This window comes from Mchenga conophoros, linkage group LG20 (genome assembly GCF_057382185.1).
Source record: "Mchenga conophoros isolate Kocher_MC1m ecotype Shallow Benthic linkage group LG20, M_conophoros_male_GT1.1, whole genome shotgun sequence".
In the NCBI taxonomy this organism is placed as follows: Eukaryota; Metazoa; Chordata; class Actinopteri; order Cichliformes; family Cichlidae; genus Mchenga; species Mchenga conophoros.
In genome coordinates this window covers 32,937,876-32,952,045 of record NC_140545.1, presented here as the reverse complement: position 1 = coordinate 32,952,045, position 14,170 = coordinate 32,937,876, and the positions used below count along the sequence as shown (strand labels likewise).

General features: G+C 41.0%; 1 protein-coding gene across 1 annotated transcript in view; it reads left to right on the top strand.

Moving 5' to 3' along the window:
* Window positions 1-1,191: 1,191 nt before the first annotated feature.
* The window catches only part of cables2b (Cdk5 and Abl enzyme substrate 2b), a 47,118-nt gene continuing 34,139 nt past the window's right edge, over window positions 1,192-14,170 (top strand). The window contains exon 1 of the mRNA XM_085259067.1: window positions 1,192-1,836. Coding sequence (XP_085115193.1) covers window positions 1,229-1,836 — 608 coding nt within the window. The 5' untranslated portion in view covers window positions 1,192-1,228. The remainder of the gene's footprint in view (window positions 1,837-14,170) is intronic.

Below are 14,170 nucleotides of genomic sequence, written 5' to 3'. Positions count from 1 at the left end.
GCATCTCGACTTTTACATTGTTTTATTTCCATTAGTCCTAAGAATGCAAAGAGAATCAATTCCAAGACCAACTGAAGCACTCGTGGCACACATTACACGCCCTATCATAAATAAACTTACAGCATATTTTGGTCTTTGTTACAAGCCCTAATGTGAAGCTTTAGAGTTTCGGATAATTGTTTTTGTACATAACATGATATCATGCAATTGCAACAAGAATTTCCAGTGAAATGGAGCTGAGTTAAAATGACATCAGCTTTGGATCTCCATCCTGTTATTGTTCTAACTCAGCTGGAAGGTCGGTTGCAGTTCATCGGTTGCTCTGCAGATGTAGGGGATCAGGAGGGTTAGTGTACGATGACAAACTCCAAGCCTGTGAGGATTACAGTGTCCTGTGCCCTACAGGTTATATTTAGCAGGGTACCAGTCATGCTTCACAGTGTGGTTGTCCTGCCACACCGACCAAGTTCACTTAGCCCAGTGGTGGTGTCACTGCAGGGATCAGTGCAAAGAAAATCCACTGAGGTTTCATAACAAAGTGCCAACAGCCAATCAAAGCTGCAATCAGGCAACGCTGCAATGACAGCTCAGTTAGTGCCTCAGCAGCCCTCATACTGTGCGGTGATGTGTAGAAGAATTACATAGATAGTGCAGGAAATAGTGATGTTACCTAAAAGAAAAGGAGCAAGGACAAAAAAGAGAGGGGAGATATTAAACTCAGGAAATTAAAACAACATCCTGCTTTTAATTGTACAAATATTTGTTGGGTTTCTTTGGATTGTAACAAGGGTTACGGATGTATTTTTTATTTTATAGGTTATTTAACATGAACAAAGCAGAATTTACAATTAATTAATGTAGATTAATTAGTCTCAAATAAAGATTTGATCATTGCAAACAAACCTTAAGAAGTAATGTAATTACTTTTGGAACTTTTTTAACCCAGCATGTAGAGCTAATGTCTCTAAAAAATGCCATTTCTATTGTTATTATTGTTGTTTTGCAGTTGTACATCAAGCCTTTTATGGTCAGTACAGTCACATTATTAACCAACAGTATGTTGTTGTTTACAGCGTGCCTCAAAACGTCATTACGTATTCCCCCAGCTGGACCAATGAGAGCACAGGAGGGCGTAAAGCGGTCTGGCGCCGGGTAAAAGGGATTTGACAGTAGCAGGTTTCTAGCTGATCCTTCAGTTGACTTCCTCAGTGGGGCCGAGACAGAGACGATGGCGGCGGCTGCCTGCAGCCAGCACACCGCTGTCACTACCGCCACCGTTAGTGGCAAAAAACCGCATGCTAACAGAGAACATAGCCGGAGGAACCGTGAGAACTCTCGACGGAGACAAGCGGCTCTTTTGTTTCTCAGTAACATCTCCCTGGACGGCCGGCCAGTCCAGAGTAATTCCGCTGAAAATCAAGGAACCCGCCACCACAAACACAACGACTCGGAGGGAGCAGACTCCAGCTCTGCGGCGGGGGCTGCAGCCGGTTTGTGTCCGGATACCGGCAACAGTAGTAGCTACGGGACATTCTCTAATGTACCAGCTTCCGTAAGCAGCGGGACAGTCACTCATTCCGCGGCACCGAGAACGGGACTCACCACCGTGCCGCCGATTCTCGTCCTGCCGTCGGACACGGACTTCAACGATGTGGGGAGCACCGAGGTGTTGCTGGAGTGTCGCAGAGGCTCGTTTCCTTCCTCCGGGAACAGTAACCTGCTCTCGGCGTCCCCTTCCAACACCAGCCTGCTGCCGTCGCCGGTGGGACCGCGGAAGTCGTCCACTTTGCTGTCGGTTCAAAGCTGTAACTCGGTGTCCTCAGAGCCGCGACAAAGGTGAGATATATACGGCGGCGTTTCTGTTCTCTAATCGGGTGAGCGGTGCCATCTGAGCCTGGCTTTCAAGCTTGAATTTGCATGTTTGTCGTCGGTATTCCCCTTTAAACAACACCTGAAAGTTAACAGGGAGACCAGCTCGGCAGGTAGACTGTAGCCGGAGTAGTTTAGTTTGACTTTGACTCGAAACAGTCTTTCTTGTTCACAAACTGAAGCACCGACATTTCATGCTGAATGTGAGCTGGTGATCCCAGAGTTGATGTGTGAGTTCAGCTACTTTTGCTCCGGTCCACTCACTCCTCAGACATTTAAGGACGTTTTAGGACGTGTCAGCGGTCACGATGCAACAAATTCACGGTTAGTGTTGCTGCCTGGAGGTAACCGTGAACTCAGAGCAAGAGCTTGTGTAGTACAGGACTCATAGCAGTTGAATTTGGGACGCAAACTACTGAAAACCCAATACCACCAGCATTTAATGACATCAGACTCACGCTTGCATTTTTTCATTTAGTGGCGTAATATCCTTTCCTAGAAGAAACAAGACATGTGGTGACAGTGGTGTTTATGTCATTAAATAGGTTGCATTGCGTGGGAAACGGCTGGCATTTAAAAACGAGCTTTTGTTCTTATTTTGTTTCCTATTTTTGGTTTCTGTCTAATTTAGTTTCAGTTAGTTACCGGAGTAACAGTGTGAGGTTTTGTCTTTTTAACTATTCCAACATAGGTGTAGCAAACTCTTGACTCACTCTCATGCAGACATCCCAGTTAGGGTACCCAAGAGCCTGCAACACAGATAATAAACAAAACAAATTGAAAGTTGATAACCTATAAAATAAAACCTATACCTAAAAAAGACCTATAAACAAAATGTGTTTTAAGAAGCGATTTAAAGAAGGTTCCTGACTTCTTGACCCTTATCTCCCCGGGCAGTTAGTTAAAAGCCAAAGGGTCCTGATGAAAAAAAGCAGGGTCACCTTTAGATTTAAGTCTGGACTTTGGAGCTGTAAGGGTTGCACTGCAGTGTAGCCTGGGCCTAGACCCAGATCTGTGGTTTAAATGGGAAGGGCAAAATCTTAAAATCAATTCTAAAATGTGCAGGAAGCCAAGACTTGAGTGATGTGATGTTTGCTAAAACCAGGAAAAAGCTGCACTGCTGCGTTCTGAACTAATCAAAGTCGTGAGAGTAACCTGTTCAAGGTGTTATAATCAAACCTCGAGGTCTTAGTGTGAAAGTACTGTTTTTATTCTCAAGATCGTCGTTGTTTATGTGTTGTTCACCAGGTTTATGGGCAGGTTTATCTGGTTTTTTTTTCTCCCTTGAGAAGGTTATGTTTTTGGTAGGGTTTGTGTGTATGTTTTTCAGTCTGTAAACATGGCTCGAAAAGTATTGATTGAATTCTGATAAAACTTTGTAGAGGTGCAGAGTGGGGCCATATCAGCAGTCCTTTAATATTTGTCTTCAAAATCAGCTTAAACTGGCAGAAAATGGACAGGAAGCTTTATAACTTAGAAACTATCATTCTTACACTTGTGGTGTTTATACAGTACTTTCTGAATGTTGAAAATAAAGATTTACAACATCATGTCACATTTGACCTCTGACCTCAACTTCAAGGATAAAATTTCTCTGAAGGTCAAAGTGATGATGATAATGATACTGTAGCTATTTAAAGTGACAATAAGTTTTAAGACTGACAAGAACATGTTGGCACGGGATTTGTTTTGAGTCTAGTTGAATAATTTTATTATGACATTGTTATGTACACTACAGTAACATGTATTTAGATGGTTATAAGCTAACAATTTGAGTACTTGTATAATTAGGGCTGGGTATCGTCACTGATTTCTAGAATCGATTCGATCCACGATTTGATTTGATTCTATTCAAATCGGTAAAATTTTGCCTCAGACAGTCAGAAATATTATAATTCAGATAACGCATCAACATTTCCATATTTTTTGTCTATAAAAAGAAAGCTGACACTTGTGAGACTTTATCCAAGGTGTGAGCATCACAGCAGATGTCTTTGTGTCAAAGTAGCTGAGGATAAAAACAGAAAAACATGAAGGTGATTTTCCTGGCCTGCGATTTTATACAAATATTCTGCAGTAGATCAAAAACGAAAGAAAACCATGAATCACCTCATGAACATTACCTGATGCTGCTGAAGTGAAGCAGAGAAGAGTTACAGAGGTTTTATTAGAGACACAGCTGAGCGTTTTGCATAATTTACATAAGTTTAAATTTGTTCAGTAGCCTATTGAACGGCAGAAATGAGGCTTTCTTGTCGGACGTAGGCAAAGGAAAAAACAGCGTCCGACAGCGCTGTAAACAACGGTAGACTTGCGCGTAATAAGCAAGCGAATAATACAGAAAACAGATTTTTAGACGGGAAACTGTCCTTGAAGTACACACACACAGAGACAGCGCGCTTTGCATTAAGTGTGATTTTTATCATGCTGGAAGCAAAACAGCAAAAGTCAGAGGGAATTCATATTGGAGAGAAGTAAAACCTGCAGCTTCAGAATCAGCGCAAAAATTACGTAAACACAAGGCACGGACCCGCCGATGGATCAGAATCAGCGAGCTGTCAGCTTTCAGCCCCGACCGTGTCCGTGCCGTCGGGTGAGAAAGGCGACATCTCAATGATTTGATGCGTCGGCGGGTCCGCGCTTTGTGTTTACGTCTTTGTGCAGAATCCGTGTTCCTGCTCTCATTTACTGTTTTAGCTGTTTGGTGGTTGTTGAAATTTTGTGAGGTTTAACCTGAGGGCAAAATAAATGTATATTTAAAAATCGATTCAAGATTTTAATGAATCGATATCACGTTATCCAAGCTAGAATCGATTTTAATCAATAATCAAAACCCACCCCTATGTATAATGTATCTGAATAATTATTTTTTGGAAAACAGGCCAAATAAAAATAGCCTAAACTTTGCCCTTATTTTTACTGCACAATAAACTTCTTAAAGTACATTTTAAAAAGAACAACAAAAACAAAATGAATCTATACAAAGTACAAAACTATGTCCTTAAAATTAAATCGTGTATTAAGAGTGCGTGAATCAAATATGACCTAAGATTGAACCTTGTGGTACACCATAGGTGAACAAACTGTAGAAGATAAATTACTTGCATTGAGAAAGTTTATTTCTCAATAAGTTTATTATTTGGTTTCATTGACATAAAATGAAACCAAATAAGTGCACTTTCCTCATGCATGTTTTAAGTTGATCTACTACTTGAAAAGAATGAAGAGAGTCGTGGTTAGCTTCAAGAGGACCTGCATTGTGTAACGCGCTAAAGCATAATTACCAACAATTTTCTTCATGTGTTGGCAAATTTTACTCTATTAGCAAAGCCTAAAGCTAAAGTAAGGTCCTTTATACACTACCGGTTAGAACACCCCAATTTTCTAGTTATTTATTGCAATTCAAGTCATTCAAGTCCAATGAATACCTTGAAATGGTACAATGATAAGCTGTGAAATGCCAGAGGTTAAAAAAGGTAAGGTTACACAAAACTGAAAAATAATGTACATTTCAGAATTATACACAAAGGCCTTTTTCAGGAACCACAAAATGGGTTTACTTAGTCCCTAAGGACCCCAAAGCCCTTTACACTGCATTCAGTCATTCAGGTAATGGCAAGCTACATTGACAGAGCCGAGGCTGCCGGACACTGGCACCACCAGGCCCCCTGACCACCACCAGTAAGCAAACATGGGGTATCTTGCCCAAGGATATTTGGCATGTAGACTGGAGGAGCCTGGGATCGAACCACCGACCTTCCGGTGAGTAGGTGACCCGCTCTACCACCTGAGCTACAGCCACCCAAAAGATAACCAGGCTAGACCAGAACTACCCCAGGAAGAAGGAGCAATATCTGCCAAAGGTGACACATCAAAGTAGACACATTTGACCACTTTGATGTGTGAAAGCTGTAGAATATATTTTGGTCTATAAATTGATTCCATGAGTTCTTTTTTAACTCCAATTGCTTATTTGTGTTATGCTTTTTTCAGAGTGCAATGACACATTAAACTGCATAATTTTCAATAAAAACTGGAAAAATTGGGGTGTTCCAAAATCTTTGACTGGTAATGTACTCTTTATTTTGTTTTATTAGTTGGGTTTTATTTCTTTTTAGAGTTTTAATTTTAAATGTGTACTTTTTTTATTTTTCACTTGGCTTTTATTTTTCAACCCTGGCTCGTTTTAGTTGACTCTGATGACTGTGGTAGCCAGCTGTAGAAGCCAGCGGCTTTGTAGGCAGGATATGAACCCAGAAACGGTTAAAACCACCAACAGACGTGCCGAAGACGAGCTGCCTTCTGTACCACAGTAACCCCCAGTCGGTTTCAGTGAGGTGTTTACTGCTCTACTTATGTTTCTCTTCCTGAAAGAGGGGGGAATTCAGACATGCCTACAAAAACAGATGGAAATGAGCTGGATAAAAAGAAAGTTGCAGCAGCAATGAAAGTGAGAGATGAATTTCTTAACATAAAGCCTGTGTGTGTTTTTTATTTAGTTATTTAATTTTTTCTTGAGTGACAGGGAGTTTGTGTGTTTATGATGCATTCTCACCTGGCAGCGGTTCATACACGCTGATCCTGCGTGAGTGCTGATGGATGGATCAGCATCGTCATCATGTTGGCAGCGCTTCAGACCCAGAGAATGCCAGCCACGCAGCGATAAACACCGCTTAACCTATTTACACCTAACAACAGGCTGGGAAATTACCAGCAGATAACAGCTCATCAGTCAGACTGCTGCACCAGCCTTCAGCTGCAGCTCCTGTTGTGTGAGGATTTGATTAATTTACTGTGATGACGCACTTACAGTGTTTTATTATTTTTCCCAGCAAGTGGGCTGCCAATAATATTAATGAGTAAAATTTACACACCTAATATTGGTCTGTGATGTCAAGAGTGTGCGATGTGAGGATAAACTTCATTTGATTTGATTTGACCACATTATTATCATTTTTGATGGTCATGAAGTGTGAGGAAGTAAACAAAGGATCAAATAAAACCACGGACAGGAGGATAGAAAGATAGTTTGAAGTGCCACAATTCCAATTTTTATTTTATGTCTCATATTTTCAAGCTCTCTTTGAGGCCTTTCAACCTTTGCTTTCGTCTGCAACCTTTAGCTGCATTCGTAGAACAGTGCCCCCTAACAGTGCAACAAAGCACTTAGCTTGTTACTGTAACCATGTCTTTAAATTAGTGCAGTAATCATTTATTAATGCTGAAACACTTTCTACACTCGGGCTGAAGCGCTGCTCACTCGCTCGCTGCAGCAGGAACCCAGTTCCCCATGTAAGTCATTAAACTTTGATCCGATTCCCACCAATAATCCACTCGCTGGTTTAGGAGGGAAACTGTTCTGCAGATTTGGGGCTCAAAGAGCTGCTGAACACATAACAAATGTTGAGTTTCCTGTGTTCATTGGTTGCTGGGCCTGGTTTTAAACACACTGTTCTTCTCACCTAGACTCTTCCTGGTGTGATGAAGTTGGCCATCATCAGACATGACCATCAGTCGCACTCTGTTTAGCCTTGAGGTTCAGTGTGTGTGAAGTGCTGCCAGCCAGCTAGCCAACCACTTCATTTGCCTGCTGAGTGAACAAACTGTGAAACTGACACTCTGTTACAGAGTAAGGACACTTAGCTGTTAGCTAACACACTTTCACTGCTGCTGTTTTGATACACCTTCACTCTGTTCAAGGAGCTTTTTGATATTTGATATCTGGAGGAACTTAAGCATCTTTCTTTCTTTCCGACAGTGGGTTTCCAGTCATGTGTGCATGATATTGAAGACTAGTTTTAACAGGCTTTCATGCATGGTTGGTGGGGCTGTGTATCACTGCTTGCTCATGGTTTGATCCATATCTTTCACACATGATGCATATGCACAGGCCATATTTTCGGCACCTGTTTTGTGTTAACCAGTAAAACGACAGCTTGACCTTCCCACTCAGCTCTCTCTTCACCAAAACACAATGGTAATACATCCACATCTCTGCAGACGCTGCTGCAGTCACTTTTTCCTGTCCTCTGCTTGTGAACGGCGGCCCGGAGATTCTTCGTAAACACACTTTTCTGCTTAAGAGCCATGACCTTAGACTTGGAGGTGCTTATTGTAATGTTTGCAGATCGGCTGGTTACAGCAAAGTGGAGTTATCTGGCAGTGCACTCACTTGCACTTTTGCTTTTCTCAAACTGTCTGCTCCCACAGCTAATTTCATGTGACTGCCTGTCACTGTTGCTTTTCCCTCCGTTTTGCCGGTGTCTCCATTGCAAGTAAGTGGCAAGGTTTGTTATACTCCCACTGTACTTGGTAGTATGCAGTTTATCACGCTGCAGTTGTTATATCAACAGCTGTTTGCCTGTTTTTGGTCAGGAAATGGTGAATAACAAACAGAACCGATTTATGATGTCTATATATGTAGTGGTTGCTTTGTGATGTGCAATACATGCAATATACTTATTTTTATGTGGAAACTAAGGGTTTCAGGGGGGAAATAAAATACACAGAAAAAAATTAACATTGGGTCAGCAGTGGGCAATATCTTGAGATCATACGACGGCCCTTTAGGGCAGAATTCCACTTCATTGTATCTCAAATCTCTCCAAAAATTGAGTTAAAATGATGTCACACATGGTTAGTTTTGCATTAATAATTACTACTCACACGGCTCCAGTTTTACTCATTTTATCAGGCTTTTACGTTTTTGGCACACTTACTCAGTTGCGGTGCAATAAATCGACACAATTGGAGACGTGCTTTGTGTAAGCCTTTTTAATGCTTGTGGTCTGCTTGTTTCTGGTTCAGCCGGTGTCCCTGTTCTGGTCTGGATGTTTGTATATTCTTCTAATTTCTGGATACAAACCATGTCTTTTCAGCCTAAAGGGCCCGTCTTGCATTGTTTTCACTCTGATTCGATTGTGAAATTTCTGATCAGAAATCAGCACCATGCTGGTTTCTGTTTACGAAATAAATGGCAAAATCAGGATGTGAACTGCATCCAGTGTGTGAACGTATTGTGGTTTTGATCCATGTAATTATGGATCAGATCAGTCAACCCTACTTGATGCTCTCCTCGTGGACTTTCTCTGTTCTTGTAGCTGTAATTTTGCAGTATTATGAAAATGCTGGTTGCTCTTTTATGAGCGTATGACAGATGCATGAATAAATGCATGTACGTGATATTTTGAAATTGGATGCATCCATCATTTGTTGAATAATACTGTTGAATTTACTGCACAACAGAGCACAAAAACAGTTCAGCTGATATCCAGCTTCTTAGTTTTGATTATATTACATAATGACTTTATGTTTGAGCTCAAAAATGAAACAAGATAATTCAGTCCAGAAGGCATAAAAGATTTTTTTCTTTTACAGTTTTATTGCTGCTTTTTTTGGAATTTAGGACAGTGTGAAGTTTCAACTGAACTAAACCAAAACATTTATTAGGACACAGTCTGAAAGGGCGTAAAGCATGTAATGACATAATCTAATTCATGATTAAATTTAACCGAGCTTTAATCTAAACCTTAGGTTTTACATTTCTTTATATCGCTCTCCAGCTGTCCTGGAAGAATTTCTCTGTCTGAGGGAGAAAAAAGGAGCAGAGACTTACAGAGCACCGACTGAGCAAAGTCACCAAAGGGTTTTTGTAGGTAATTTAAAGTGAGCGTGTCAGCCTACTCAGAATTTTGTGCTGCTGAGGAGCATTAAAAACGAGGTGATGGTGCTTTTTCGTAGGGTGCTGGAGTATCCTGTCTGTGCGAGTTTGGCTGGGTGTCAGTTATGTTGTGTGGGTGCATGCGTTTGTGTATCTAAAGGCCTGTCACAGTAATTATATTATCAGCACACTGCGTGATATTTGGATATGACCTCAACCATTTTCCCTTTGATAGCAGATCTACATAATAACAAGTGCAAAGACTTTTATGTTCCACCTTTTAACTATTGGCTCATTTTGCATGGAAAGGTGCTTTTGTCACTTCGGGACTGGTTATGATTTTCTTCTGCATTTTTCCACAAGATTCAAAAGTACTCCACCAATTCAGTGTTGTACTTCTACAGCAGACTCATAATTTAAAAAACAAAAAAACAAAACAGGATACACCTTACACACTTGTGTCTATTAAGTTGATGTTGCACTGATGAGGAGTTGCTACCAAATCCTTAAACTCAACTGTCAGAATCAGCCTTCGTGTTGTACTTTTCAGCCCTCAGCTGTAATAGTCTGATGATATTGTCTCCACCCCTCCCTGATCTCAAGGTCAAGGTCACAAGGTCTTGTCTTTTTCAGTCTTCTTGTACCTGCTGATCTGGGTTTGCTTTGCAGACAGCCACTAATTAAGTTGAGTCAAGCCGTGTTGACAGTAATCAGCCTGTGTGTGAACTTTGCAGGATTAATCACACCTGTGAGCAGTCTCATCAGTGCACGCTGCTTTTCTAGGTTACTTAACAGGATCTTGGCTGTCCTCAATTCATAGATATGAGAATTTAATAGTGATACTACAATCCAAAGGAAATATGTTGATGTCTGTGTGCCTTATCGCCTCAGCTAAATATAGAGGGGAATACCCTGCATATCTATACGTGCTGTGGGCAAATGTCAATGCTTATATCTGATTGTGACTCCTGCGCTGACTCTGTTTTTAAGTACAGCCACCGTTGACATCATACTTGGTTAGTAAGTCCCATTTTGAAGCTTCAAGCTGAGTTGTTTCCATCCAGCTGTTTGACAGCAGAGCAAGGGCCAGATGTGACTGAGAAGTCCATAAATGCTGCATGTTTGTGGCTTACTGAATTGTCAGTCGCACCTATGGTCGTGAACTCTGGGTCGTGACTGACAGAACAAGGCTGTGGATGCAAGCAGCTGACATGAGTTTCCCCTGTAACGTGGCCTTCGAGAGAAGAACTCAAACATGCGGAGCGAGCTCAGTGGAGGAGATGAAGTTGTTTGGACATCTGATCAAGGAGGCATCCTGATCTATACTAAGCCATTAAAATGCATAATCTTACATTTGCCCTAAATGTCTTTTTCTTTTAGTGCACAGTGTAGGTCTAACATCAAGAAAAAACATGTTTGTGCCAAACGCAGTATTTTTTAGCCTTAGCAAAACACACCTGAGGACTTTTAGTTTTCTTTTTTCCTCCAAGACTGACGCAGCAGATCAGTTTTTGTGCCAGGGGAAACACTAAATCTCTCCTGACCTACCTATTAGGCAGCCACTCAGTCAGGCCTCTTTGGCTGAACTTCCCCTGGAGGTTCAGGTGTTCCCTGAATGACTTCATAGAGTCACTGACATCTAATTCAGACTGACTAAAGAGGGTGGTTCCTTGTTTAAATGGAGATTTTCCACTTGTGATATCAGGCTGAAAAGACTCGCTGAGCTCATTTGCATGGATATGTTTTAGGATCTTTGCATCAGTGTTCATTAAACAGTCTTTTACTGCCAGGAGTTTGTAAGCAGTTACTGGCTGAGAAAACTGGAATAAAGCAGAGGAAGAGCAACTGAAGGTCAACACTAATCTTCTCAGTGGAACCGGATGAAAGAGTGAAGTGGTGTTCACACAAGCGCTGTTTTACAGAAGAAGCTGTGATCTGGGTGTAATTAGCAGGACATTCGTGTTAATTTAATCGCATCCTTTTAAACCAGGTCATTACCTTTTACTGGCTGTGAGACACCATCATAGATCCAGCATCACTTTAATGATGTAAAATACCAGGAACAACAGTCCTTCAATGATTAATGTGCATTTTATGACCTCAGAATTGAAAGGAGGCACTTAAATCTCTGAACATCCCAACAGTCGCCAAATAAGTGCGGCTTTAAAATGGACCAATCAAACGTTTCTCTTCTGATACTGGTACAGATTCCTTTGCTTTAGTTTGCTCCCGATACTGAGTAAGAGTTTGATACCAGTGTTGGTGTTCTTGCTTTTATGTGCAAGACATCAAGGTCTTTATTCTACTTTTCATTTGTCTCATGAGAACATTTGAATGCTGCCATTTATGGGTACCCACTCAAGGAAGTGGGTTGGATGAGGCACAGACAAAGAGGAGATAACGTTAATGTTACCCTGACTACAATAAAAGCTGCCTAGCATGTGTTTGGCCACACATTATGAAAATGAGAAAGCGGGGGTGAGGCATTTAGTCATGTCAGCTCACTTGTTCAAACTTTGCGGTTAAACCTACTCTAAACAAACAAACAGCAGATAAGACACACCTCCAAACTGTTGAGTCTTTGCTATTAGCTTCCTCCAGGCCGCTGCTGCTGAAGCGTGGTGTAGTAAAGACAGAAAAATATAACATTTAATTGAATCCATCGGCCCATTATCCTTATCCAAACAGGCTTTCTGGGTCACGATTGGACTGATATCCAAATATATTGGACAGTTACACCCTTATTTAATTCTTTACAGCTTTTAAATGGCCATAAAAGGCACAGTCACAGCAGTCGTTTCAACATTAGGAAAAAGCTATGATGTGGGTCGAATGGAAGATAACTATCATTTTCTTTAGGAGTTGATTGTTTTGAGTTTCTTTTTCTTCACTTTATCTTCCTGTTTTTGGTTTTGTTTTTTTTCTCATCATACTATATTTTTTTGTGGTTGTTTGTATGTTGCCAGACATACGTGGTGTCATGTTGCAATTCCTGTTTCGTGATGCCTGTATGTGGCTCTTAACACGTAGTTATTGCATGTTAGTGTGGTGAAAGCAGTAAGGTTTAAAGACTCTTCATGTAATAAATTAGCTGGAAATGATTCAGACTAATAGAGTTTGTTTACTGTTATTTTTTTTTAGTCAAGTCAAGTGTCTTTGTCGTTCCAAACGTGCACTGATACACTACACAGTGAAGCGAGACAACGTTTCTCCAAGACCGTGGTGCTACATATGACATATGGCAGACAATCTACACAGGACTACATAAAGTGCAATGTGCAAAAACCAAAGCAAAGACAGTGCAACAGCAGACAGAACAGAACGATGCAGGCACAGCAGTGCAATAGAAATGTGCAAAAGACTGAGCATTTTTATTCACCTCCTTCAAGGAAAACTGAGATGAACTAAGTGTGGTTTCAGAGAAAATCTCCTTATCAACAAAACTGAACACTTTTCATGCTAAAATAACTTTAAACTACCCAAAAGTAGCTGTTCTTGCTTCGGCCTCTACTACAGTACCTGTCTGCTTACTGTGAAGGAGATATGTTTTGTACCGTAAAAGCAAAATCTGTGTGGAATATCAGTCAGCACTCAGGCAACTGATATGTTGGATATTTTCCCTGCCTCTCGCTCTCTGTCTGCACACACCAAAAGTGTTGCAGAATTTGTTGTCTGAAGGAGTAAACTTATCAGATTCAACTGGAAAACTGATTAGTACAGACTTTGACACACACACACACACACACACACACACACACACACACACACACACACACACACACACACACACACACACACACACACACTGTGAGAACAAACAAGGGGACCTGGAATCTGACTGACATCATCTGTGTGTCTTACAGTGTTTGTGTTTGTCTAAACATGCACACCTGTCCAATGAAACCAAATGAAACCCCACTCCCATCTACATCCTTAGCACACGTGACGCACAAACACACTTTCTCGCTTCACATCAGCCTGACTGTTCAGATGATTCTGGTACAAACTCTGAAGTCACAGATCAGAAATTTTAGAAATACTTCAGAGGAAAAACGATCCAGAGCGACATTCCCATTGTTGGATGGTAGGAACTAGGCTAGGCGAGGCTAGTGGTACTGACTAGTTAGCTTTCTAGAGGAAGCATTTTGAATTAGCTCTTTGTGTGGGTGACTTCTCTTGTAGAAGAATGAGGAAGACCTCCTTTATGTCTCTTATTTACCACACTCACCAATCAGTAGCTGCATAAATTGCTTACTTTGACATTGAAATATGCTCCCTTGGCATCTGGGTTCTTATTTTTTTTACACTCTCTGCACCATAAAAATATAACCATGTACTCTTATTTGTATCAGCCTACCATGACTCACTCATGCTACTTCAGAGTACTTTAAATCTTTTCTTAACAAAGTGATATGTTACACATGACTTGTTACTTTGTGTTTTGCAGAGAATGTAAAAGTGAAATCTCACACATGCCCACATGTGGGACAAATTCTTCTGCTAATAAAGATGCCCATCAGTGCATTCCTCCCACAAACCCACCGAGTCTTATCAGTCACATCCAGTTTGCAGAACTTTGTTCTCTAGAAACAGTTTAGGCTTCTCAGTAGGCTGATGAAGGGTCATTTCCTCTCACATGCT